Source organism: Nannobrachium achirus (assembly GCF_963921795.1).
Source record: "Nannobrachium achirus genome assembly, chromosome: 2".
Classification (NCBI taxonomy): Eukaryota; Metazoa; Chordata; class Actinopteri; order Myctophiformes; family Myctophidae; genus Nannobrachium; species Nannobrachium achirus.
Window position 1 is genome coordinate 50,776,373 of NC_137811.1, and position 27,949 is coordinate 50,804,321.

The 27,949-nt window shown below is 41.6% G+C and overlaps 3 protein-coding genes across 4 annotated transcripts; 1 reads left to right on the top strand and 2 right to left on the bottom strand.

The window, feature by feature from the left end:
* kiaa1143 (KIAA1143 ortholog) lies at positions 1-2,428 on the bottom strand. The gene is made up of 3 exons (XM_080746132.1): positions 2,229-2,428; positions 1,067-1,217; positions 1-779 (listed from the first exon to the last, which is right to left on the bottom strand). Exons 1-3 carry the CDS (start codon positions 2,343-2,345, stop codon positions 562-564), a joined length of 486 nt encoding a protein of 161 aa, XP_080602258.1. The 5' UTR covers positions 2,346-2,428; the 3' UTR covers positions 1-561.
* Positions 2,429-3,086: 658 nt separating this feature from the next.
* On the top strand, positions 3,087-5,761 carry tmem42a (transmembrane protein 42a). The gene is made up of 3 exons (XM_080746145.1): positions 3,087-3,329; positions 4,174-4,320; positions 4,697-5,761. The coding sequence occupies exons 1-3, from the start codon at positions 3,171-3,173 to the stop codon at positions 4,838-4,840; spliced, it is 450 nt and encodes a 149-aa protein (XP_080602271.1). The 5' UTR covers positions 3,087-3,170; the 3' UTR covers positions 4,841-5,761.
* An 11-nt stretch (positions 5,762-5,772) lies between these two features.
* Positions 5,773-27,829, bottom strand: zdhhc3a (zDHHC palmitoyltransferase 3a). Of its 2 annotated transcripts, none has more exons than XM_080746114.1 (8): positions 27,660-27,829; positions 23,199-23,323; positions 22,474-22,766; positions 21,505-21,629; positions 21,097-21,193; positions 20,596-20,677; positions 18,646-18,776; positions 5,773-9,596 (listed from the first exon to the last, which is right to left on the bottom strand). In XM_080746114.1, the coding sequence occupies exons 2-8, from the start codon at positions 23,251-23,253 to the stop codon at positions 9,387-9,389; spliced, it is 993 nt and encodes a 330-aa protein (XP_080602240.1). In that variant the 5' UTR covers positions 23,254-23,323; positions 27,660-27,829; the 3' UTR covers positions 5,773-9,386. The 2 variants fall into 2 exon arrangements, with proteins under 2 accessions (XP_080602240.1, XP_080602241.1); XM_080746115.1 differs by lacking the exon at positions 5,773-9,596 and adding an exon at positions 12,120-13,496.
* Positions 27,830-27,949: the final 120 nt, after the last annotated feature.

Sequence of the window (27,949 nt, forward strand, 5' to 3'; positions counted from 1 at the left end):
TAGGCTTAATGATTTATATTTCAAATAGTAACATCAAAAATGTCATCTAAAATGCATACAACAAAAAACACTATAAACACTACAAAATCAATATACAATTGAAATACATTTGCAGTGACAAGAATGCATTGCTTTAACTTAAACATTTTTAAAGCTCCATTGTCGAAGCTAATACATAATTCATACATTCAACGAATTGTTGAATGTATCAATGAATGTATAAAAACTCATGAATATTATAGGCTACAGTTGCAAACATGATGACAGTTCCACTGGCACCTTAGATGGACTAATATACTGATCCAGACGCCAGGAACAGGACCTTAACATGTACGAGAAATAATGTTCCTTAAGGGACAACACACACACACACACACACACTTTCTCATTGTGCTACATCCCCAACTTCAGAACTGTACGAGCTGTAATGATTTGTAATCTTATTCTTAATGCATTTAAAAAGTGTGTCCTCTTCCCCAGAGTGCAAGCCAAGAACAAAAAAAGCCCATCAGTTCCACCGTCTGTAGAGTTTTTCTGAACTCCATATCCTACCAGTAACACTCAGTCCTCTTCCTCGTCATCTCCGAAGGACAGAAGGCTCCTGTTTTTCACTTTCTTTCCAGACTTCTCCTCTTTCTTCTCCTCATCCTCCTCCTCACTCTGTTCCTCGCTCTTCTTCTTTTTGCTGGAACTAGCACTGATGCCCTGGAACTTGTCAGCGGAGGATCGCTTCGCTGGCTTCTTAAACAGGATCTTACCATCGGCAGGAGCTTCATCATCTGAGGACAGACAAACGATATCATCATTCCTCTGATTTCTTTTTAATGTAATTTCAAATGTCTAATAATTTGTAATGGAGGTGTGCACAATGCACATGTATGTAATTTAAGATGCTACTAATGTATGAACTTCAGGATCTTGACAAATGTTCTGCATGTTAGATGCTGTGTCATCTATAGGTCCTATATAGACTTGGGACCCAAGTATAAGTCAACATCATTATGGCATTGATACATGTAAAATGAAGGTTCAACCTGAAGGTTCAACCTGAATGAATGAGTCTTACCTTTCTCTTTACCATCACCACGTGTGTCATCTTTCATCTTTTTCACTTCATCAGCACTCAGATCTCCCTTCTTCAGAACAACAACTTGTGGTAACTCATCCTCACGGTCACTCCCACTGTCATCATCATCTAATGTTGGCATCACCTGACGCTACAATCAGGACACATGAAACGGAGGGAAAAATGAATTGAAAACATACATTTGCTGTAATTGTGCCAGTTTTCTGGCACCACATTGATGTCAAATGAAGTATGCAGAACAACATTTTGGTAGGTATTCTGGGGTTGGAGTAGCTCTGGTCCAGAGCGTCAGTTGTATGTGTATGACACATGTTACAGGATGCAAAGATCACTCCCACACACTGCTTGTCAGTCCAAATCTTTCAGTTTAATAAATAGGCTACTCCAGTACACGGGATGGTGTTTTTTACTGGTGTTTCAGTCCGAGTGTGGGGAAAGGGTGCGTTCGGAAATGCGCACCGGACTGCGCGGGCGTTTATCGTGGGCTTGCCCAGGCCTTAAGGCCTGGGCATAAATATAACGATTGCATTCACCACGGCTTCGTAACTCGCGCGGCGCTCCGCCGGCCGCGCGGCCCTGGCCCGCTCTTCGCGGCCACTCGCGCCTGCGGCGCTCGGGGGCGAAGAGCAGGACCAAGGACCGCTGGCCTTCGCGCCGCTTGCAATGTCGTGGACAATAAAACGAGCGCACCCTTTCATACACTCTGACTGAATCACCAGTAAAAAACACTCTCTCACTCCAGTACAGTGTGTGTGTGTGTGTGTGTGTGTGTGTGTGTGTGTGTGTGTGTGTGTGTGTGTGTGTGTGTGTGTGTGTGTGTTTAGTGTTTTCAACCAGTGCCAGTGGTCCTTAAGGAGGTTCCAGGTGGTCCCAAGCTAACCAAATGGACCCTTATTATAGATCTTACATCTGCACTGCTTAATTTAAAAGAAGTCTATACAATTAAAGAATGTAGAAGAATTGTTATTTTGAGCAGTGAATTGTGGACAAAATCCTATCCAACGATAACAAAATATTCAATATTTTGGGTCTGAGAGGCTACATGTCATCAAGTGGTGGTCCGTGGTTCAAATGCTTGAAGGTTGAAAACTAGTTAAATGAATGGAATGGAATGGATGGTGCTAGCAGCCTTAGCAAATACCTTGGTGTCAACTGTTGGCCCTTCTTTGTAACCGACGTCGTTTTTGAACTTCTTTAAGAAGGAGGGTTCCGATGGTTTTATCCATGACACGTCAGTTTTCTTATTGTTCTTGTTCATTGTAGAGCGGATAAGACAAACGTTAAATAAACGTTAAATTAAATGTTGCTCCAAAGCTCAAACCAAACCTCCCATACAACAGCCTTGCGTCATCAGTCTGCGCCGCCGCAAGCAATGGTGGGAAAAGTACTCATATTTTTTTACTCAAGTATAGAAATACTCTACGAGTAAAAGTCCGGATTTCAAAATGTACTTGAGTACAAGTACAAAAATATTGGTATCGAAATGTACTTAAAGTACATTTCGTAGTACAAAGTACAAAAGGAAAAAGTAGTCTACTCATTTCATTTGGCAGAAATTAATGAATGTCCAAAGTTTTCAAATGCACAAAAAGGTGGTTGAAAAGGTCTTTAAAATAGCAGATCTACAAGCATCGCGACGCATTGTGAGCTTGTAGATCGGCTATTTTCAAATGGCCGAAATGTAGATAGGGCTGAAGTGGTTAATGTATGTTTTGTAATTATAATCAAAATAAATCTACTAAGTAACTAAAGTTTTTCAAATAATTGTAGTGGAGTAAACGTACAGTAGACCTATTTGTCTCTGAGATGTAGTGGAGTAGAAGTAAAAGTAGTGCAAATTTTAAATACTCCAGTAAAGTCAAAGTATCTCAAAACTGTATTTAAGTAGGCCTACAGACTAGTACTTGAGTATATGTAATATTACTTTCCACCACTGCTGCGCTGCCCCGTCGCAAGTCATTTGTGTCACGATGTAATGTTGGTGAAGCAGGAAGGGAAGTGCAGCAGCTGGGATAGCAAAGTAGTGTCATTATTTACATGGATTGCTTAATGTGAATATTCGTTTCTTTCGTCAGCCTCCAATATGATTTCTGGGACTTTGTGTGCGTTAGTGGCCGGTTTTCTCGGCGCTGTTGCCTCTTCCTCAGCAAAGCTGTCTCTTGGGGCTGAGTACCTAAAAGACATGTGTGTCACAGGGATGAGGAGATGGGGTCAATATGATGAAGCCACTCCATGTGACTGGGTGAGACACAGTTGCCTCCATGATCTAATGCAGGGGTAGGCATCCTTAGGGGAGGGTGATCACTGGCACACTGGCAGAAGAGAATATATATTCTTTATAAACTAGTAACCTAATTTACAGCAAATAACATCCTGCACATAATTCTACATTCATTAAAACTCTTGAGTCTGAACTCTGACTGGGGAGGGAGTCGGGGAGATAGGTGGATTATTGCTTGAGTGAGTAATGATCAATGTCTTGCCAATCAAATTATGTCAGATTGTTTTATGGCGTGTCATTAAAATGTATGTTATATGGCACACTGAATATGTAGAAAATAAAATCATGGCACTTCATTTCAAAAAGGTTGCTGACCACTGATCTAATGCATTGTTTCCCAAACAGACAATATTTTATGGGTCCCTTGATTTTTTGGGTTTCCTACATTTTGTTTTTTAATTATTTCAAACATTTTCAGAAACAAAAAAAAAGTAGTGTAGATCTCACTAGATCTTCACTAGTTTGAGTCCCAGGCAAACATCTAATCTCCTTTGGGTCTCCAGCTAAAAGGTTTGGGAACCACTTATCTGATCTACTGGTTTGAGCTGTACTATTCGTGTCATGCATGCATGAATAAGTGTATAACTTTCTATTATCTATGTAGGATCACAGAGAAGCGAATAACAAGAGAAAGGGGAGGCAATGCTGATAAACATACCTTATTCACTGATATTATTTATGATAGATTTACTCATGGATTGTGTCAATGTCTCCTAAAAATAATCAACCCTTTTATGCACTGGCCTAAACTATGTGAGACCTGACATACCCGACTGGTTTTTAACTTTTTGTTTTGTTTTGCAAGCTCCATATACCTCTCAGGTTGATGTGCGGAGGCCTGTTATTCACATGTAATGCAGTGATGTGGACGTTCTTCTCCAAGGCACTTCGCTACTCCTCATCTTCAGCCAGAGCCACAGTAACCACCACAGCTGCCAACTTCATCTCCTCTGTAAGTTCTCTTATCTCCACAGAGACATCTTGTCTTAGCTGCACCATCTCTGGTCTTTCCGTGTACTATTATAGGCAAGCAATGTGCTGATAGAGAATCTGTGCAGGCAATGTGCTGATGGAGAATCTGTCAAAGACCAATATTTTTAGGTGACATTGTGTACTGATATCAGTCTGGGTTGGAATGCAAGGCAAGATGGCACAGGCAGCAAGACATCTGGCAGACATTCACTGTAATTCAGGGGTTTCATATTGTATTGGTTTGATAAGCTGGGTAGATTTCACAGGCAGTCAGAAAACAGAGCAAAATTAGAAATACTTATCACTTTTTGTTTTTACCGCACCCGTTTACTGTGTTTCTCTATTTCTGTATTCAGGCGATACTGGGTAAGGTGATCTTTGGAGAGACCCATGCAGTTCTATGGTGGGTAGGGATTTCCCTCACTCTCACTGGCTTGTTGGTGCTCCATGGAGCTACACACCAGACCTTCCCACCGGAGGAAGACAAGAAGGAGAAGTGATGCAGACTCAATAACAGCCCGTCTGCTCCTTTTGATGCAATATCTCTTGGAAATTGGCATAAATCAATCTGGTCTATGTTATCAGGAATTCACTGTACGCAGAGATGGGCACAACATAAAAAATAAGTATTTTGAAAAAATAAACACAAAATACTTGGTCAGTACCTGGTCTTATTACTGACCACGATACTGTCACCTAGATATCCTGGTGACAGTATCCTGGTAAGTATTTTTAATTTGTATTTCAAATACCTTTTTATATTTTGTGCCCATCTCTGACTGTACGTCCGTCGTCATACATGCGCAACATGATCTGTTCCAGACACTAGTGGCCCACATGAAACTGAATGTGGCGATAGCAAATGGATCAGTAATGTATTTGTGTATATGTTACAGGGTAAATGGGTAACTCAGGGAGACCTCGGTAAGAGCGCTCGTTTTGTAGTTCACCACACACTAATCACCACCAGATGGCGACGTCAGCCACTGGATAAGAGAGTTACGTCACGCTTTGAACTCGCCGCAGACCGGAAGTGTTTACTCTTTATTTACTAGCCTAGCCTAGCCTAGCCTAGCCTAGCCTAGCCTAGCCATTAGCTCCATTGTAGTCACTTGGACAGGGCGTTTAACGTGCGCTTGCCCAGGCCTTACGGCCTGGGCATAAATATAACGATTGCATTCACCACGGCTTCGTAACTCGCGCGGCGCTCCGCCGGCCGCGCGGCCCTGGCCCGCTCTTCGCGGCCACTCGCGCCTGCGGCGCTCGGGGGCGAAGAGCAGGACCAAGGTCCGCTGGCCTTCGCGCCGCTTGGGGCTTCGTGGACCCAGGGGGGCCTCGTAACTCGTTTGGGCTTCGTGGATACAGGGGGGCTTCGGTAGCCGCTCGCAGTGTCGTGGACAATAGAGCGGCGCACCGCCTGGAGTACGTTGTATTGGCGACCGCTTGCTCCGCCCCGTGCCGCACCACGAGTGCTCCGCGTCTCGAATGCCCTGGTTCTCTTTAAAACCGTGACATATACATACACTTTGTACCAGCTCACTGTTTACCACATGCTGGGGGACATAACTGATAACTTCACGATAACTTTATTTATGTTCAATCTTAATCTATTAATGCACTATTTGTGATAACCAATTTGTACAAATGAGCGATCATTGGCCAAAGCTGTGTAATATTCACAATTCAGAGAAACTTGACAAAACATCCAACTGTTAAGATGCACATTTTAATGTAAATAATGAACTGTAAAATATAAAATTGTGTTAAATAAATGTTTACACTGTTTATAAAAGAAATGTGTGGTTCCAGCCATAAGAACGTTTTACATTCATTTTACAACATTAAAATGAAAACCACAATTAATAAAATGTATTTAATTGTTAACATGGAAATGACAAAAGGTATGAGTGGTCCCAATACATCCAGCATCCACTTAGCAGTTAAAAGCCCTTTTTGCAGGAGCAGTTTTCCATCTTACTCCATGACACAACACTCTCCAGTCTCCATCATATCAGCATTAAATGTACATGTAGTATAGTATTTTCAAATGAAGACAAATAACAATGGTAAGATTAATCAGCTTGTATGGGGAGCAGTTTAAAAAGAATGAAGACAATACCATGATAATTAATCCCTCAATGACAGAATAAACATCATTATTAAATGGATGGATTATTTTACCAGTATGCTGTGGTTACAATTTGCTCCTTTAATAGTTAAGGCACACTGTGAGTCAAACTAACATTTACAAGGTGCAGACATGGTATTGGCTGAAAATAGATTTTTCATCCATTATTGCTGCGTTAATAATTCTGTTAGTGGTATTCACCTGAGACGACAGCTCATGATGGCGGTCAAAAACCAAAACATTATCCTCATCACATGGAACCCTTAAAGACTTTGGTTAACAGTTATGCAGAGAAAAGGCCCTAAAGTAAGTCCCTCACCCAGATTGTACATTTTGTTAATACAAAAATTGCAGGAAATGTTTGGCATTGTGAATTACTACAGCTTAAAGTAGAGAGATAATTTCCCAGTGCCAGAAACTCAATGAAGTTTATTGTCTTGTTTTAGTCTCCAAAGGAAGATGAAAACGTCATGTGGCAAACTCCTTGTGAAAACTAATAGACAGATTTCCTATGGGTATCATTAATCATGTAGTTTCCCTTTATTTGGACGAAGTCCAAACTGTGCAAAAGGACTAGTATTAAGTATTAAGGACTACCCATAGTTTGCATTTCGGCCTTATTCAATAAAGGCTACAGAATGTAGAGAGTTTGAATGGCTTGCATTAGAGTAATATTGTAATTTTAGTATGTTCTTACAGTACAGGTCTCTGCCAGGTCATGTAGGTTATTGTGGCCTCCTGGTGGCGCTATAATAGGCCAATGTGAAAAGGGTGCCATTTGTTCTTGGGCATGCATGATTGGAGGCATTTTGTTCCAAAAATGTGTTTTGCAAATGTTGACCTGCTGGTGGTGCTAACAGGTCAATGTGAAAAGGGTGGCATTTGTTCCTTGACCTAGTGGGAATGTGCATGCAAAGTTTCGCGCTAATCGCAGGCTGCATTCATGATTTGAGGCATTTTGTCCTGCAAACTTTGGTAGCCAATGTTAGCCAATCGGGATAGAATATGAAATATCTGACAAATCTGTCTTGATTACATTACTATAGAAATACTGTGCACTGATTTTTTTAACTCATATAGTGCCAATCCCGAGAAGACTCGTGAAAAATACTCGAGTATCACATGGTGCCAATCCCGAGTATACTCGTGAAAAGTAATATATTACTGTAACGGCGGATACATTACAGAGAACAATGGCCGGAGGTCCGGAGACGAAATCCGTCGCTGATTTCGCATCATCACGGCTCCACAAGCACAAAATAGTCCCATCCATAACATTGAGGTGGACGGGGGATCTCATCTTTAATGTCCATTATCTCAAAACTACACTTTAGAAGCTAGGATGGAGGCAGATGCTCGCTTATGTTACACATGTATAAAAGCTCCCGGTCCGCCATTACACAACTCCACGTGGACAACGATCGGTTCCGGCGCAGGACGCGATGACGTCAGACCGGAAGTGTTTGCGCTGTGGACTTCTGGCCTTCAAAATAAGATAACGGGGGTGATGCCAACCTGAGACTGGCATCGTGGACTTTATAATCCGTTAATTTCATGGGCACTAAATGAGTTAATATAAAATCTGAAGGAGTAATATCAAAGGTGGCACTATGAAAGGCAAATGTGAAAAGTTTTTCCTTGGCCTCTAGGGAGCGTGCATACACAGTTTTTTTTGGTGTAGGTAAAAACACGAATCGGCCTGTTATAGCGCCACCATGAGGCTGATTTGAAAATGTTGAAGTGACATTTCTTCCCCTGCCTAGTGGGAATGTGCATGCTCAATTTCATCCAAATTGCCCGCTATGTTCGGATACCAGTCTGTTCGCCCTCCCGGCCGTTCGCCTCGGGTGTCTATCCGGCGTAATGGTACACGGTCCTAAACGTAACCTAAATAAAACAGTTAAAACCTAAGTTTTCAAATAATTGTAGTGAAGTAAAAGTACAATATGTGGATCTGAGATTTAGTGGAGTAGAAGAATTTTTAAAAATACCCCAAAATTGTACTTAAGTACAGTACTTCAGTAAATGCACTTAGTTACTTTACACCACTCTTCATGTCATATTAGCCATTTTATACAGAGTTTAGGTCCTATTCTGCAGTGGCTGGCTGGTAACTAAACTGTCTAAACCTAAACGTATTTCTCATCTTATGCTCAGGAAAACAAATAGCCTACAAGCATACAAAAAACGCCCCACTGAGCGGTCAGTGTGGTGAGTGTGATGTCGGCGGAGAACTTTAGGGCGAACGGCCTGGAGGGCGAACAGACTGGTCACCCTATGTTCATGATTTGAGGCATTTTATTCAAAACGGAGCAATCCTGCAATCTTTGGAAGCCAATCAGGATGGGATATGGTAAATCAAGACAGATCCGGGTCGATCACATCACATGACTGTAAAGATACTGTCTACTGTCATTTTTGGACAAAATCTGTACAGTAATGTCCAAAAATGTGTTTTGCTAAAATCTAGTTGCGCTAGAACAAGGCCATGTGAAAAATATTCTGACGCCGGAGACTAGCTGGTAATAGACAGACAGACACGTGGACGGTCAGACGGACGGACAGGCTGCAAAACATAGTCTCCCCACGCCTTCGCCCTGGCGGAGACAATTACCATCATGTGACTTTCATAAGGGTGAATTACCAATACCTAGCAACTTTAAAGTCTTGTAGTGTTGTTCCACACCGTTTCAACATGAATGGCAGTGAATGATGTTTAAAATGTAGATGAAGGTGTACTAAAATATACACTGCATACACTGAATGTATGTACATAACATTGGTTAAAGACAGGGGCAATCTCCGATCATGGCTACGAGTCAAAGTGAGTTATATTTCTTTAAAGCCAGATCAGTGTGTATCACCAGCCGACAGTCGAAAAACAGCTGCCTTGAAGAAATGTCTTCCTGTTTGTGGCACTAGTTGAGTGGTATCTCTATGACATCTTCCTCAATGATCTCACCTTGGGGGACCACAAGGTCATGATCAGGGGGGTTCTTCTTACAACTGAGCCCAGAGAAAGGGCTGCACCAGGATAACGATAATGGCCCACCAAATGCCGCCTCCATGGCCTCCCAACATGGAACCTTACCCCATTTCCCAGTCTCTCCTTTCAGACGCTCTATTCCCTGTTGAAGACAGAATGAGAAGATTTAAGCTGAAAAGAGGAGCCAAGAACTGAAATGGACATTTGTGATCCACGTGCAGTAACAGTAATGACAATGGAAACAATAACGTGTAAAAAGTAAGCATTACTTGATATTGATTTGTAATGGGCCAGTTTCTCTGATACAAATAGTTTAGACGTCCAAGGACGTTACGTTTACTTTCAAGGATAATTCATTTTTTAACCACGATTATAATTTTTTTGGTTCAAAGAAAGTGTCCAAAGATTCAATAATATAGTTCACATGCAGCACAAAGTGAAGAACAGTAGCCTATTTGGATAGCAAAGACAACAAGGTGAGAAATACTGTGCACATGCATCATGCCATTATTCACATTCACACTCATTGATTTAATGTTTGGTTGAATCTGGAACTGGAAAATGAAAAGCTTGAGTTGCTTGACCTACGAAATGAAGGGTGCGTGCTTTTGAAATGTGTTACTTTAAGCTTGATGGAACAGCCAGTGACCTCTGCTGCAAGCTTACCTCTGTCCTTTTTACCAGGGCAACACGTCTGACTCAAGACTGTCTGACTCAAGAGTTGTCTGCTTCAGAGGCTATTGCCCCATTGAGTGACCAACCAAAGCAAATGCATGAGTGCAGACAAGCCATCATATATATAAAAGAAAGACAATCAGACCTCAGATCATATAATGACCAATAAATGAATGGATGGATGGATAGAAGATGTGGAAGACAGACAGATGAATGCTAAAATACCCATATACAGTATCTTCACAAAAAAGCATCACCAGCCATGTTATAATAAACTGCAATAATGAGTTGAACAAATAGTCATAACAGAATTAGGCAGAATTATGACATTACATTTCACAATGCTCGCCTACAAATGACCCCCCCCCCCCCAATACGACCAATATACCGTATGTACACAAACACACCGAGAAAAAGGTTGCATTGCAACTGAGAAATATTTATTCTCTGCGCATGTGCTGAAATACTTTCAAAATATGTAGAAAGACTTAAAATCTCAGTTAAAAAAACAATATCTTTAACATCGTTCTCACCAGCAATACAGTACTTAACATTAGCATACCAGCAACCTTTCACCTACATCACTAGCTCCAGGATTCCACCAGGCACAGATCTTTGACCATTCACCGCACAGCTTGAAACCCTGCCGGAACCCTTCTGAAACCCTGCCGGAAGCCTTTCAGAAACCGAGCTTCAACAGCACGTCTTTTTCGACATCGTGTTTTCTCTTTAGTAATGACCATTAATTATCAAAATGGTTAATTTGATGTCATTACTTTGGAAATAGATTTCTTAAAACCAAAGTCCCCCAGGGCTCTATAACAGGTCCACTCCTTTTACCCTCTACATGAAATCTATTCGACAAAGATAGCCGATCTAATATTTTCGCATTATGTTCGCCCCCAAAATATGTAGGCTAGGGTTCAAGTAGTTAAATTACTACTGGGATCTCATATACTGCACCTACAGTCATTTACATTATTGCCGGCACAATGAAACATTATATAAAAATGGATTTTGAACCTTAAGTGTGCCATGTCAGCTGCTGTCACATGAGCCAATTTATTTCATACTTAATTAAATTGACCATTAATTGACAGCACTGAATACAATTATTAGATTTAAGTCATGTTTATTACTTCACATGACACTCTCCATACAGACCGTTTCTGACATGCAGCATCAGATTACTCCTGAAGTTCTCTTATTGAATAAATGGGAGAAGGCAAGTCTAGGATGAAAGTAGGTGCATATTTTTAGCAGACCAGATCTCTGTGATGCATCGGAAGCGTGTCTGGTGGAATAACAAGCATAATCTAGAGTGGTCAGGATAAGATCCGACAACCACCCAGTGGAATCCAGGTGAAAGCTTTCCTCCAGCTATACCATGCATTCAAATAATACAAATAGTAAACAGAGAACAGAATAATAAAATGCAATCCCTTGAAGAGAAAGCAGCTCACACAGGATAAAGTCATAAAACAATAGATAAAAAAAAGTGCAAGATAGCCATTTTGTAAATATGGAGTGAATGGTGAAAATGGACTGTTAAAAGTTAAACGTATTTAGTGTTTTGTTAGAGCAGACACAGTCCAGCTATTCTGTGATCCCAGAAATTATATTTTATATATGCACTGTGTAAATACTATATATTTCCTTTTGATCCAACATCCTCCACCAAATTAATATTTTATAGAACAGTGTTATCTGAGGAACTCGTCAGCTTTTCCAAGCAAATTCATGATTTAAGGACTAAATACATTTGGCACACGTGGACAATATCAAAGCAACAAAATGTAATTGGACTGCTCATTGGGCCTGATTTACACTGCAGCCAAATCCAGCCTGAATCAGATCTATGTCACATCCAGATGGGAATCTGATTGGTTTAAATGGTCACATGGTCATATGAAACCAATCAGATTCCAATCTGGATGTAATACTGATCTGATTCAGGCTGGATTTGGCTGCAGTGTAAATCAGGCCTTAGTCTACATCATCTGTCTGTTTTGGTGACAAGTGTTCATGCAGACACAGCGATAGTGTTACTGTAGGAGGCAACTTTCTTACCTACCAAGGAAAACAAATGTTTTAACTTCCTTGTCAATAGAGTCACGAAGCACAATACATTTCTGACAACTGCATTTCACGGTTCTTGATTTAAGAAGAAAAGAGCTTGATAATCACCTTTCAATTGCACTTGATAGAAACCTTTGAAATATCAATTGATGACAATTGATTGGATTGATTCTGCTTCGTGACATGAACAAAATAACCACACTCTGGTTTGTACTTTAAAATATCAACAAGCCAGATTGTGTCTAGCATGTATCATAAAAGGAATCAGAGTGTTCAACAATGTTCCAGACTTGAGCAAAAGACTTTGTTTCAAATATTTAAAAGTGTAATTTGTCATTTGTATCCTCTAGAGGGTGCTTGTATTGTGTTCTCTTGTTCAACTAAACACTTACATTATGTAACATTTCTTCCTCGTTACCATCATAAAATACCCTGGAAATATCTGCTGGAAATATTTAAAATAATGTTTGAAATAAGTTCCTCAAGACCACATGCCTGAGGTCGTCTGCTTTGAAACAGTCAGTGAAACAACTGTCTGTGACAGGCGCTTGTGTTGTTTAAAATGCAACCCTGCATCCAACTTCATGAACTAATCATTATTTTTTTAAATATTTGAAACCATTTACAATGTGTCTGTTGTTCCTGTCTTTAACATTCAATAGAAAAGGTAGTGTCTGACTGGCACATGGAAGACTTCAGGAAAAAAAGAGCATAAATCAGAGGAGGAAAGAAAAGGCTTTAGTTATTACAAACAGAAAATAAAAAATGTAGCTTGGAAAGAATCCCGCAGCATATTTGCCAGAGTTTACAAGCAGGATTCACAAGTTTAAAGTGTTTCTTTTTCTCTGCAACTCAGGTCATTCAAAGGCATAAAAAAGGGAAGAAAAAAAATAGAGCACACTTGCTTTGCAACACAAAAAGCAGGTGAGAAGCTGTCCATGGTAATTGTGGGACTTACAGTACAATCATGTTCAGCACTGGGAATAAGGTACTGCCAGGTTTTTCATACTGTATGTTGAGCTGAGCAGGACAGGAGGGTAGTGGGGCATGGAAGTATGTGGAGAAAGCTCTGCTCTCCCCCTTCTCAGTTTGGGTTTGAAGCAGCTGGTTGGTTCCCTGTGCTGAGTTCTCACACCACATACTGGTATGTCTCAGCCTTCCCATGGTCAGGGGTGGAGAAGGGACTAAACCATAATATGGAGAAGGGATGTCCAAATACCGCTCTCATGTTCATCCACTTAGTTTTTTTAGCCCATCTTCTCTCTTCCTTTTTCAACTGCTCTATGCCCTGAAAACGAGAGACAACCAAACTTCAGTGGGTGTGCGTTCGTGAGCAGATCAGCGATCACAGGCCACATGAGTTACATAGCTGCTTTCGTTTTCTGGTATTGGCGTTAACAACTGTTCAGTTGCCTATCCTCACCAATGCATTTATTTTAGGTAATAACAAAACCAATGACAGCAACTAGGAGGCCACAAACCCACATCATTCAGTCAATTAATTAATTTCTCCATAATGATTAATAATACAATTAGAGCATTATATTGCTCTGTATTCTATGTCACACTCCCCGTTTTAAGTTGATGAGCAACTTGACAGAAATCACCTAGAGTTGCAGACAAAAAGAAATTAGAAGCAGGAAGAAAAGCGAGTTAGTTCATTGTAGATTAGTGAGCTTAGCTTTAAGAATAGAGAGGCTTTCACAGATACTGGAGGAAATACTACACAAAGTCACACTAGTATCTCTACTGTATATGATTTCAGGATGTCATCAAACAGAGAAAATACTGATTCCTTCTCGGACTGATACATGGACACATCTCCTTGTACAACACTATATCTTTTGGTTTGTAAGATACATATGCAGCACAAGGGTGAGCAAAGCATGGAATCTGAAATTGATTCATTGATCACTGCATTGAAGCATTAGCAAGTGTCAGTCAGTAGGCATACGCCTAAAGGATAGATGTGAATACCATGGCTTGGCTGTCCTGTTTAAAGAGACGGAAGAGGACATGTTGGCTCACTGAAGGAAGTACTTAGCCCCTGGTATGTCACAGTCTCTGCAGTATGTCAGATTACAAATGCATAATCTAACAGGATGCAAAAGGTAGCTGCCAAAGTAAAAGAAAACATAAGAGTGCATTGTGTATACTGTATACTGGCATCTCTCAACCCTTCTGTGAACTGAAGAGGTTTCTCAATACCCTGAATCTGTTGATAATGGGACAAATCCACTGGCTCTGCAGAGAAAGAGGCATGGGCAGGCAGCAGAGGAGAAACGTTGTCAGTACCCAATGAAAACAAAAAAAGCATTCTCAAGACTTTTAGCAAGATGCATGCATGCACATGACTGGATGCAATTTGTCATCAATTTCTCTCTGGCATCGTGCACAAGGTCCTTTCTTTCCCTCAGTGACACCTAGAAACTAAAGGCAGTCATCATGCATTGCGCAAAAGCTTTGTTGGCGGGACCTGCCTTTGACACTGCTGCTGTGTTCGACAATGTAGAGTATACAATACTCAGGGTTCCCACACATCTTTACCAATTAATTTCCAAAACCTTTCCAGAATATTTAACCCGATTTCCAGGACTATATAACAATAATTCAGCTCAATAACTAATCGCTTACTCCTATGCGCAATGCCCAAAGACAAGTAGTGTATGCCAGTGGTTCTCAACCTTTTCAGGCTGTGATCCCCGGAATAATCATATTTGAACTGGGGACCCGGAACCCTGATGAGCACTAAGAATTTTACTGTAAAAATAGCCGATCTGCTATTTTCACAATTTCTACCTCTAATATTTGACAATTTGGTCAACGTTTAATTTGTCATTTCAGAGGTATTAACAAAATCAATAACCAAAGACAATGCATAGTTATTTTTTCCAGGACCTTCCAGGACCCTTGATCAATTCCAAAACTTTTCCAGTACTGGAAAAATATTTTTCAAATTTCAAAATATTTCCAGGAATTTCATGACCGTGGGATCCCTGAATATTGCTTAACAGACTGGAAGACAGGGTTGTACTTTCTGGCAGTCCTTAATTGTTTTGATCTCCAACTGAGGGACAATTTTGGCTCCATTGGAAACTACACATCGGAGTGAAACACGATCACAAAGTTCAATACCCCTTCTATTCAACCTTTCAAGGCAAAGAAAATCACTTGCCATAATTATGGAGATGACACTCAAATGTATATACTGTAGCTCTCTAAATAAAATGCATTGACTGGATTACTTCAATTTAACAAAGAGAAAACTGACATAATTGTCTTGGTTATTTTGGTGTAATTCACAGATCAAAATTGTATTACCCACATCAAGTCAGTAACAAAGTCAGCCGATTATAATCTTGAAAATATAGCAGGAATTATGGGATTAATGTCAAAATAAGAATGAGAAAAATGTACCCATGTTTTTATCTCTATAACAGGTTAGACTACTGTAATGGTCTTATCTCAGTCTCCTCAGGAACATCATCAGACAGCTACAGCTCATTCAGGAAGGATGCAACTGCAGGAGTTCCAGAACCATTGGACCAATCAGTGCAAAAACTTTGCACACCCACTCCCAGTAAGCCAAGAACCTCCACCCCACGTTTTTCAAATCGGCCTCAAGGTGGCACTATAAGAGCGTGCTTCAGGTTTTGGCCAATTTTGAACTGTAGGTTGTACAGTCAAAAAGGTGTTCCCTGGATTCCTAGGCTCATGTCTCAACTCTCCATACAAGCCAGCAATTTCACATTCACCCAGGGCACGACAAATGCCACAAGTTACTGTTTGTTGCAGAAACATATTTTTTCCCACCAAATCAGGCACAAATGCCAAGCTTGTCAAAAAAGGTTTTCAGCATATCTCTTCAACGCAACATCCAATCATCCCCAAATTGGAGACTCCAAAAGTCCTTTCACTCATTGCACCGAATGTCGAACAAACTATACTGTATTTCCTTGTCTTTTTCTCACTTTTTCTCAACTATTGTTTGGAATTAATGTTGTTACTGTCATGCAGAAACCTTTCTCCCCATTTCAACTTTCTCAATTCATCATACATTTGTTGCACAAAAACAGTGAGAATAGCCAATTTAAAATCTCACTATGTGTCACATCACGATAAGTTGTGAGCTTGTTGAGTCAGGGTAGCTCAGTCGGTAGAGCTCTCGCTTTTGGACCACAAGGTCATGGGTTAGATCCCGAGCACCGCCCACTCAGCATATGAGTAGCATGGCTTGGGTGCAGCAAGTCGTGCGGTAAGCACTGGGAGCTGATGGTCGTTGTAGTGCTCCACCTCAGCAATCCATCTCCCAGGGGTCTAGCGCATTGTAATGGGGGACAGACTCCCGTGTTATCGGCTGATACCGACAATAAGCCTCTCCCGACATACTTATTGTTAGGGATGGGTACCGAAATTCGGTACCGGGACAGAACCGATAAGGACATGACGGTTCCTGGGTACCCAAAAAATATATGTAATTTCGGTACTGCCTATCGGTTCCTAGATGTGATGCGCTAAAAAAAAGACAGCACAAACGGCACAAATTGCACAATCCAAGAATCGGGCATACACCGCGATGCGTCGAAGCATAAGTCTACACAGGCACATGCTGGAGCGGCAGCGCACCGAGCGCATTCTCTGTGTTGAATGGAGAAGTACAGACACAGCCCGGCGCGGCGCTCCATGCTGCATTCCTCCCCTCCTCCCTGTCCCCCTGCTCCCCCGTCTCAAGACAAGTAGGAATTGGGAAGAAATAGCCAACCAGGCTTTTCTGCTGGAATTAACCAAACTAGAATCCACTGTTCAACAGAGGGTCTAACATTAGCACTACTGCAGCTGAGAGCCTGTATCCTATAGCAAGATAATTACGCCAGCTGTGTGTGTGTGTGTGTGTGTGTGTGTGTGCGTGCGTGCGTGCGTGCGTGCGTGCGTGTGTGTTGCTAAAATGAAACTGAAAGTGAATTCTCCCCAAACATTGGCAGGCCTATTATTAATAATACAATTAGGCCATAAATGTGCAATTATGCAACTGAAGACATTATATTACCTTTTAGTACCCAATAAATAAATAAAGAATGTTTAAAAATAATGTGTATATATAATTAAGAATATATAAATATTCAATTTCGGCTAAAACATATATTTTTAACCATTTTGGAACCGAAATAGGCACCGTTAGGAACCGGAACCGATAAGCAGAACCGGAATCATAAAAATCCAAACGATACCCATCCCTACTTATTGTAGATCAGCTATTTCTGCTAAAAAGGATAAGTAGTTAAGCAGGCTGTGGGGTTATACATATTAACAATAAAAATGATTACCTAATTTACTGCCATTAAAAAACTGCGTTTATCGGGGTTGCCTGCTGCGATTTCCTTACCTTTTAATGTGGGCGCGAACGTGTCGTGTCCATCGTGCACGACTGTTCACGGATCGCGCACAATCTGCACGCATGCCGTGGTCAGCTCGTGAAAACAACAGACCTCATGTTAATCCATGCGACCGTTTCTGCACTAGCAGCAGTGCTGCGTAAACAAGGAAGTGAATGCAGGGGGAGAGACAGCACAGAGAAACGTGTTGCCCCACCCTCCAAAACGCATATCCGTCTCCGGTCCCAACCGGAAGCACTGTCTTTGGAGTACTTAGAAAAGGCCGATCGGCGATCCGATTTTTGATTGTTTTATATAAATGAAATCAAATGTAATTCTCTGGTTTCTCAGGCGCACTGCAGCTTTTTCTCAGGATTCTCGGGTTGGGGAAGTAAATGAGTTAATGAGCTTGTGACTAAATAATAACTACATAAATAAATAAAAGATTAAGGCTTGTAGGATATGCCTGGGCAGTGCCATAGATCTGCAAACAGTCAGTGATTTCATTACTCTTTGAAGAAGAGTGTTAAACGTCCCTCTACCAGCTTCTATGACTCCAGAAATCAAGGGATTATTAGTACAAAAGATCGGTGGTAGCACATGGTGCACTGTAATCTTGCATCTCTGCATTTTGGAAGTTACCGTTACTTAAGTTAGTTGAATGATTTGAGTTACGAAAAGTAACTCAGGTAGCACACAAAGTATTACTGTGCTGTTAACCACTCAGATCCTCTACACTTTAACCTGAGTCGCACTGTACATGGTGTGCTCTTTTTACGATCTAAACCAAATCTTTTTTCCTAAACTAGCTGATTTATAAGCCCACAAAGTGACACATTATGAGCTTGTAAATCTGCAATTATTCGACCCAGAATAAGGGTGCTGAGGTTCAAGTAGTTAACAGGCGACAGGTTGTAGATGCACCATTAAGGAAGCAAAAGCGGCAGCAGTGGGGAGCAGTTCTGGAGGGCTGAGCCATAAAAGAGGCTCCGAGAAGAGGAGCAAAAAGGGGGAGAAAAGCAGGAGGAACCTGGCCGAGCACTGTGTACACTGGGGTCAACTTACGGTCTCATCGGTACAGATGGAATGGACCTGGGTGCCGAACATCACAGAGGTGAAGATGAGGAAGAGGAGGGCCTCAAAGCACAGGAGGATGAGGAGGATGACTGTTGCTGGAGGAGAGAAGGAACTGCACTCTGGGAGATGGGAGGGAGGGAGGGAGGGAGGTGAAGAGGCAAAGCAGAGGAGCATATGAGGAGGTGTGCCACACAGCACTCAAAGTAACTCCCATTGACCAAATTCCACATGGCGGCCAGATTGCTCTTACTTCAATGAAGTAAGAGCAAACTGGCCGCTGTGTGAATATGCTCAATTACCGTCACTATGGTATGTAGGCAACAAACGATTTGAGGCAACTACGTCAACATGTATGACCAATGACCAGCTGTAATTTTCCAATTGTAGTCTTGTTCCTGATCTGATCTAAACCACATTTGCAAGTGGCCTACATCCTAAGCAGTTATTATTACTCATTACTGTTGCCTCAAAGGGTTAGTTATACTGCGTTTAGGATAGGGAGAGGATACTTTGATTACAGGTTCCAGTCCAGACAGCTTTATGCTGACGATTCAAGCAGGTCTGATAAGCTCGTGACTACAGAATTACACAGACATTCCAATTGAAACAAGGCTTTCTTACAAGGTTATCGGGTCTGATACATTGAGCATGGCTGCCTGGGATTTCAATGAAATGAGCTTGGATCTAGATCTTGTATTTCAGAATGACACTTGTTTTGTTCAGTCAACATTTCATAGCAGCCATTTGGGAGATCAAGGATGATTAGAGATATTGGGTAGTGTCACCTTTAAAAGAGAAATGCAAAAGCAGGGTCTATGGGGCAAAGCAGAAGCACCGATATCTCCATTATAAATGGACAGAGGTACAGTGGTAGTGGTTCTAAAAAGATAGAAACTAATGAAAACACTTTAAACACACAGTAAAGACAACAGTCTTAAGGGCTTGATATGGTTCTAGGTTTACCTATGATCCTAGATGACTTTTTCTATGCATTTGATGTAATTAGTTTGTGGTTTCCTTGCTTACTGGAAATCGCTCTTGATTAAAAGCATCTGCTAAATGCCTAAATTGTAAATATACAGTTCTTCATTCATTGTGCACAATGTTGTGCATGTACGTAGAGTTCCGGCTTTACTATGATGATAGGTCTCGAATCAAAACCCATTTAACTTGTACAGTTTGCAGTACATCTTCCCTTGTACCATAAGAACCATTCCCCCTTCCCTTTCATTTCTAGCATTTGTCATATTTATGCTTAGCAACGTAGTGTCTATGCTAAATTGATAATGATATCGAACACTGACTGGAATGGAAGACAGCAAACTGGATTTTAGCCCCAAAACATGACACATGTAATATGTCAATAAGGAAGTCAAACTGTTCACTCAAGCAAACTAAGGGAGGCTACAATTATACTACTGTCTATAAATCATTTATCCTATAACTGAGTAAACACGTTTCCATATCACAAACCTGGTTCGTACAACATGTCATACACAGGAAACTGTTAAAACAAAATATAAAACAAAGTCAACAGGACATTCAAGCATTAAGCCGAGAAAGGGAGATAAATGAGAGGGGGAGAGACAGAGAGAGAAAGAGACAGACACAGACATACAGCACAGGGATGGTATATTATGTAATGCCACCATCAAAGCACAATTAAAGCTTGACTGTCTGTCTCACTTCACAACAAAGCTCTGCTCTTCTAGTCTTACTCAGCTGCTGGGTACGACAGACCTTCGGGCAGCTATAGTGTAAAACTAATAAGAATGTTTTTTTTTTAATTATTATTACAAATTGACTTGAGGCAGAGGACGTTGAAACGTGTTTCACTGAGATGGCTGTTGCCTTTTAGAAACCAAGAGTAGACTGACACTGTTGATCAATGACAACTCTGTGTTGAGGACTTAAAGAAGCCATGAAACAACAACTTACTTGTCCAATCATCTTCAAAGCAGTAGAGGAAATGGAAGACCACCATTACCAAAGAGTGGAGGGAGATGAGTGCAATGTACATCTGGAATAAAGTACGAAGAGAAATGAGCCTTCTACATCTCTCTCTGATCCTCTATGACTATTTGAAGTACTGTTAAGTTATTTGCAGAGGTGAAGCAGCATTGCAGAAGAAAAGAGAACGCAGTCCATAGCGGCTACGTGAGGACACCTCCTCCATTGAATGTGGCCGAAACAAATGTCTCCATTGCAATACTTTGGCTAGTCTTGCAAGATAAAGTAATTAAATAGTTGAGTACATTACTCACAACAACAGTCATAGAATGTGTGTGTGTGTGTGTGTGTGTGTGTGTGTGTGTGTGTGTGTGTGTGTGTGTGTGTGTGTGTGTGTGTGTGTGTGTGTGTGTGTGTGTGTGCGCGTGCGTGTGTGTACGTGTGTGCACGTGTGTGTGCGTGTGTTCAGCCTCAAGGTAATATACTTACTGTGAAAAGCACAAAGTACTTCTGGTTGTTCTCCCCAACACAGTTGTTAACCCATGGACAGTGGTGGTCCATCTTTCGTATGCAGCGTTTACAAACACTGTTAGGAAGCAGAGAGAGTGAGTGTTGTGATGCGACGTGTTGTTAGCCAGCGACACCGTCGTATTACAAAGTATAACTTAATCTTCATGGTGGCACAAGGACAAAGACTAAAAGAACACTAAGGACACCAAGCAACTGCAGGCCAAACAGATTCATACACTACAGTGTGGCATACTGCTGGGACATCCATTTCTAGTTCACACACCATTTTGACTAGAAGTGTACCTAAATACCTAAAAAGACAAAACACTAGCTCTAGGCAAGGAAGTAAAAACTATAAATGTTCCACTATGCACCCCTTCACCTCACCTGCAGTGGTGAGCTCGGTCAGGTTTGATGCTGCAGCATTTGGGACACTTGTAGACCACCTGTCCCGGTTTTAGCTGAAGGCTCTCTATGTACTCTTTAGTAGCGTTCCCTTTCGGCACGGCCCCCTAGCACAGGACAGATGAAAATATGGCAGGTGACTCCAAGTTACACTGTAGTAGCCCATTAATCATTACAAATAAATAACATGGTCAGCAGAGGTAGTTGCACTTGTAAGGAAATCGTAATTGCGGTGTTGCACTGTTAAAAGATGAGGTTTTGGAACAATATTAAAACCCATTTAGAAAGGGTACACATTATTGTGTACCCATAAAAATAGCAGATATACAAGCTCACAGCGCGGCACCGAGTGCCGCGCTGCAAGCTTGTAGATCTGCTATTTTTGAAAGATCTTGAAAATTACAATTTTGACCCGATTCTATAAGTGTCTTTTGAATCCTTCTAAGACTTTATGAAAAACCTATGTTTCTATGTCAGCAATCTGGCTCGCCATCGTCAAAGAAAAGGTCCTTTTCACTCAAATGGAGCTCAGTTAGCCTGTTCTTGAGAGACTACTATGTCAGTGGTTCTCAAACCTTTTCATGTCAAGGACCCCCAAAATAATATTTATTTGGCCACGGACCCCCATCTCAAAATATTTAGTTCCAGGGACCACCCAGAAGCTAAATTTGAGTTACAAACGTTCGCTCTGAAAATACATATATCTGACTACAAGCTCGCAGTGCTGTGAGCTTGTATATCTGCTATTTTTCACTGGTTAAAGCATTCAATAATTCTAAGCCTAAATGGGTTAACCAACGCTATGAACAAGCCACGGCACTGAACTTGACCGTCAGCTAGATTCTCCGATTCTGCACAAACTAACATCACCAAAGTTCCACTTGCTGTGTGCTTGCGCTTCACTCGTCATGCGTGCATCGCTCATGCCAGTAAACACAAAGTGCTACTCACTGGGTCAGTGCACATGGCCCTGAAGTGCGAGGCGAGGGCCAGGAAGGCCAGGCTGTTGAACAGCGTTCCATTCACGATGCTGTACGTCAGGTTCTTGGAGGGGAGCAGCATTACAAACAGCACCACAAACTCGGCGTAGAACACCAGCATCCAGGTGATGACGGCGCACACGATGCCACAGGCGTCCCTGATGAACCACATGGCCGATGCCGACGAGGCCGTGATGATTTCTTTGGAGATGGGGATACGCTGCTCAGACTGTAGAAAGCCGCTGTTGGCCCCCGTGTGTAGGCCTGTCACAAGTATTAGATTATTATGGCCTGATTGCAATAATTTGAGATATTTTAGCATAATTCGACAGAAAACACAATTGTTTCCATCATCTGTATAAATTCATCACCTGAAAGATTTACATACATTTATAATAAAAATAAAGAAAACAATGAAAAGGAGATCTACAAGCTCATGGCTAATACATCTGCTATTTTCACTTTGTTTTTTGTTAAATCATTAAATATAGTAAATATAGTACTTTGCCCATGTGCATTATTTATTTGTATTATTGCTACCGGTCATTGTCAGTCACTTCTTTGTACCGGTATATTGAAATTACAAAGCCTAAAGGGCAAATATATATTTTGTATTTATTTGTTCAAATGTTCATTGCAATTATTTGTATGACAGTTAATGATCAAGTAAAATGTAAATGATCCCGACAGTCCTACCAGTGTGCCCGCGGCCATGCTCCACGTCCCTGCACCTGTGCACCGGGCTCTTCATACTTCATCCGCACCGGGTAATGCCGCTGCCACTGAACCAGCTGTGCCTTCAGCCTACAGTCACCGCATTGCTGAGAAACAAGAGGAGGAAATGTGCGTCTGTTTTTGAGATGTCAGGCGGTGAATATTAAGGTCTTATAACTACACCTGGCGTCCCTAATCTGTGCATTACAGGCAATTCTTTCACTAATAGTAGTTCAGCACTACAGCTATGATAAAGTATATATAGGGCTAAGGTGAGCTAAGTGGTTTAATGAGGCATAACCTGAGGTTTGTTGTATGTTGTACTATCCTGACTAAAGTCACTTTGTTCAATTTCAAGTGTAATTAAAATGAAGTAAGTGTGTCATGGGTCAAAAAACCTTTACTCTTCTACAGGTTACTACAGGAATATACCTAAATTACAATTGACCGTATAGCTTGCCAAAGGAAATAACCCCCCACTTCTGTAAATATACAAATCAGGGTCAGCTTCATTGTCACATGACATCACAGAAGTAAAAATAAAAGTGGGTGAAATTCGTTTTCCTGCATAGTTCCCATTATAATCACTATTTCCATAGGAAAAAGGAAAGGGAAGAAGTATTGATGATCTCTTGTATATTATTAGTATGTCTTGATGAAATGAATACACAGGTAAAAGATGACTTCTAAAGTAATAAATAAAATCAACCAATGAACTCATTTCTTACAGAGGATCGCCCCAATGGTCAATTTCAACACATTGAAGACCATAGCTGGTGCAATAATCCAGCCCCTCTTTGACTACGGAGTCCACGTATGGTATTGTGACGCCCCACAAGCCCTAAAAACTAAACTCCAAACTGCCCAAAATAAACTAATTAGGGTCCTGCTTAACCTTCCCTATCAGAATCACCTCACCGCTACTCACCAGTGAGTGGGGTGGCTCAGAGTAGATGACAGAGTACAGCAACTTGCAATGGGCCTGGGCGGGGTTGCACCAGCTGTTAGTAAGTTATAACGTAGCCTAGTTGTAACGTAAATGGCTTCTAAGTCAAGACTTACGCATTACTAAAATGTCAGGTGTTGCACCACACAAATTAGTTCTTACGTATCTCTAAGTAACAACTAAATATTTACACCACCCCTTGGGCAGCACTAAGTCTTTACTAAGTAACCTATCTCTATGAGAGTAGAGCAACTTCACTACTAACGTGGCAGACAGCATTATATCGGCAATTTAATTAATTCAACAATGAAACGACCCATCGGTTTAAAACATACATTAAGCCCTATATACATTTCGGCCATTTGAAAATAGCCGATCTACAAGCTCACGACGTGTCTGCTATTAATAGAGTATTTCTATATTGCAGGATTGATACTTTTTCAATTCATTTGAGTACTTTTCCACCGCATATACAGCACAACAGCGAATTGAACGGTGCGCTCTCTTCCCCTGTGTCTCCAAATATGCGTTGCTCTGCATTACTTCACAACGGGGAAAAATGTATGAGGCCAATCTAATTTGTGATACAATCCGTTTGCATGGCAGTGCGCTGCGCAGGGATGCGCTCGTCCTTTGTATGCATATCAGTGACTTGTGTACATGCCAGTGGAGAGACGGAGGCCTCTGTTGACAAAAGACGAATACAAGCTTTATTTCCTTACTAGAAACGGTTCGTTTTCATTGGATTCGGGAGCTATGACGTCATTGTATGCGACTATACATTACTTTAGGAACAGTCTATGCATTACTAGTTACGTTATGCCTTAAGCAGTCGTGGTGGCGTGATTATAGATCCAACTGGGAAAGATGGATAACCACGCCCCGGACTCATTTTTGAAGCTTGTGATTGGCTGAACCGGACTAGCCTTACATTAAGTCGCTCCTGTAGAAGTTTCTGCATTGATGACGTTTATGGCTACAGGAGCGTCTTAACGCTTTGACAGACAGGTCGGGAGTATGGTCTGCAAAACGGCTACTGCGGCTCTACATGCGAGACATATCTTCCGTACAAGTTCGTCAAGGTTTTTGCGACTTGTCCGGTAGCCTTGTTTAATGTATTAGTCCGTATTGTTAAATAAAATGAGTTTTTACCAAGTGTGTGTCTTTTCCAAATCTAGCATCTCTGGTTTGGTTAAAGATGGCTGCACTTATCACGTGACGTTCATCCATTCCCCCATTCGCTCATACAAGGACATGACGTAAGTGTATACGGAAGAATGCACAATAATGCTTCCAGCCACCAACGGGCGCTGTTGCAGCTAACGTTGTAGCAAACGAGGAAAAGTTGTACACTTGGTAAAAACTCATTTTATTTAACAATACGGACTAATACATTAAACAAGGCTACCGGACAAGTCGCAAAAACCTTGACGAACTTGTACGGAAGATATGTCTCGCATGTGTGCATGTGTAGAGCCGCAGTAGCCGTTTTGCAGACCATACTCCCGACCTGTCTGTCAAAGCGTTAAGACGCTCCTGTAGCCATAAACGTCATCAATGCAGAAACTTCTACAGGAGCGACTTAATGTAAGGCTAGAACCGGACGTAGGGAGCGCTCCGTTGTAGTCACTTGGACCGCGCGAGGTGCACGGTACCCAATTATCATGGCGTTTATCGTGCGCTTGCCCAGGCCTTACGGCCTGGGCATAAATGTAACGATTGCATTCACCACGGCTTCGTAACTCGCGCTGGCCCGCTCTTCGCGGCCACTCGCGCCTGCGGCGCTCGGGGGCGAAGAGCAGGACCAAGGTCCGCTGGCCTTCGCGCCACTTGCAGTGTCGTGGACAATAACTGTGAAAACGAGCGCTCTATGCCGTTTCCATCCATCTTTCCCAGTTGGATCCATAATCACGCGTCGTGGTGCAACACCTGTTAGTAACTCACTTAGTTACAAACTAACTAGTAGTTACTAAGCCTCTAGTAAGGACTTTACTCCCTAACTTAGGGAAGAACTTACGTTCTGGTGGTGCAACTGGCCCCAGGTGTACAAGATACACTACACCACTATGATACCCAAGTACCTGTCAAAATACTTTATAAACATTTAAGGATGTCCATAATTACAACACCAGAGGCAGTGCCACAGATCACTTTCAACCCAGAGTCAAAACCAACAAAGGGTCAAACTCGTTCTTCTGCTATACCACCAAAATGTGGAAAGCCTTACCGAAGGCCATAAAGGAGTGTGGATCCCTAGCATCCTTTAAAATTGCCCTGAAAAACCACTTACAGGCAGCAGCCGTTCGCAACTGGTAAAAAGAACTCCCCTGCCCCTTCTTTGTATATACTTACTGTTTGTTTAGACTTACTGTTTTCTTTTTTTTTTGTTCTTTTATTTTATTTTATTTACATATCTACTGCATAGTACTGTGTTCTATTCGTCTATCATTCAATGTTATATGAGATACTTAAATGGTTTCCTGTGGAGTGGAAATAAGCTTAGTCTTTTCTAGGATCTCCTTTTAGTAGACCTTGTACCAGTGAACTGTACCGTCATGAAACTGTACCTTTTCCTATGCAAACTTCTAATAAAGTCTTCAATCAATCAATCAATCAATCAATCAATCCACAATGGAAACAAGCCGTCGGGGCTTTTGGTGTTATCCTTTTAGCGTTATTGCACAGTTGTACCTCTGACTCTGTACTGTTAAACTGCTATTCAATCAATCAAAACCTCCTGTAGGTTGTGCTCATTGTGCTGACATATTTAGGGAAACATAGTGTGGAAGACCTCAAACATCTTTGCAAAAGTCAGCATTCAAAGAAAGAGTATCCTTAAACATGTTACAAGGCATTATGTGCTCAGCTTATAACCATATTTAAGTCTGTTAAATAGTCTAGGCAAAGAGAAGATCCTGTCAGACAGTGATTAAACAAGTACAGTAGGCTACACACAAATACTCTGGGGCTAATGTGTGTAAGAATTCCAGCAATGTCTACTCTGCATCTCACGGCACAGAATAGAATACCACAGGCTGTCAGACTGGTCCACATTCAGGGCAGTCAGTCAGAGGTCAAACGCAGCCTTGCAGATGCAACATTACATTACGCCTAATGTATACGCCGTACTATGACGGTGTCCCTTGGAAGTTATCGTTAGCTTGTGGATCTGTTCTTTTCTCAGTAAGCGACACCGTCGTGTGATGGAGTAGGTATATAAATGAATGTTGGTGCTGCCTCTGCAGTGTGACTCAGTGCACGGATGGATGCGCGCTACTACCAGCCACGTCAACCCAAGTATCTGGTGTTAAATCACCAAACCGTTAGGTAGGTTAAGGCGAATTAGCGACGCCGATTAGCTTTATTTACAAATTAGATTGGCTGCTACATAACACAGGCCATTATACAAAAAATATATATGATCTGGCCGAAACCAACCACAGCACTGCTAGCTTTTTAGCTTAGCACGCCTGCCAATGTGCGTTGAGCAACCTCACCTGTGTCCACGTTCGGGTGAGTCTAGGTGCGTTCAAAACGCAGAGCGAGTCGCCCCGGCAGTGCTCGACCGCCTTGATAACAGCCTGATTATATTATTAATGCATTGTTATTATTGTGATTCGTTCCTGTTGGAACAGAAGCGCCCTTGTTCCCGTGTTTAATGGTGGTGGTGGTGGTAACCCTAGCAGACCCCCGCCCCCTACCTAACAACAACATGACGTATGAGGAAATGAATGGGGGAGGGAAGCAAGGACACGAGAGCGTGTTTTTTACTGGTGATTCAGTCAGA

Excerpts from the sequence above, each read along its gene's own strand:
- kiaa1143 (XM_080746132.1), bottom strand. The coding sequence starts at position 2,345 with ATGAACAAGAACAATAAGAAAACTGACGTGTCATGGATAAAACCATCG. Across the intron at positions 1,218-2,228 it reads GGCCAACAGTTGACACCAAG|CGTCAGGTGATGCCAACATT; the intron begins GTATTTGCTAAG and ends TCCTGATTGTAG. Across the intron at positions 780-1,066 it reads TGGTGATGGTAAAGAGAAAG|ATGATGAAGCTCCTGCCGAT; the intron begins GTAAGACTCATT and ends GTCTGTCCTCAG.
- tmem42a (XM_080746145.1), top strand. The coding sequence starts at position 3,171 with ATGATTTCTGGGACTTTGTGTGCGTTAGTGGCCGGTTTTCTCGGCGCT. Across the intron at positions 3,330-4,173 it reads AAGCCACTCCATGTGACTGG|CTCCATATACCTCTCAGGTT; the intron begins GTGAGACACAGT and ends TTGTTTTGCAAG. Across the intron at positions 4,321-4,696 it reads CTGCCAACTTCATCTCCTCT|GCGATACTGGGTAAGGTGAT; the intron begins GTAAGTTCTCTT and ends TTCTGTATTCAG.
- zdhhc3a (XM_080746114.1), bottom strand. The coding sequence starts at position 23,253 with ATGAAGAGCCCGGTGCACAGGTGCAGGGACGTGGAGCATGGCCGCGGG. Across the intron at positions 21,194-21,504 it reads GACCGAGCTCACCACTGCAG|TGTTTGTAAACGCTGCATAC; the intron begins GTGAGGTGAAGG and ends GCTTCCTAACAG. Across the intron at positions 9,597-18,645 it reads CCATCTGTACCGATGAGACC|GGAATAGAGCGTCTGAAAGG; the intron begins GTAAGTTGACCC and ends TGTCTTCAACAG.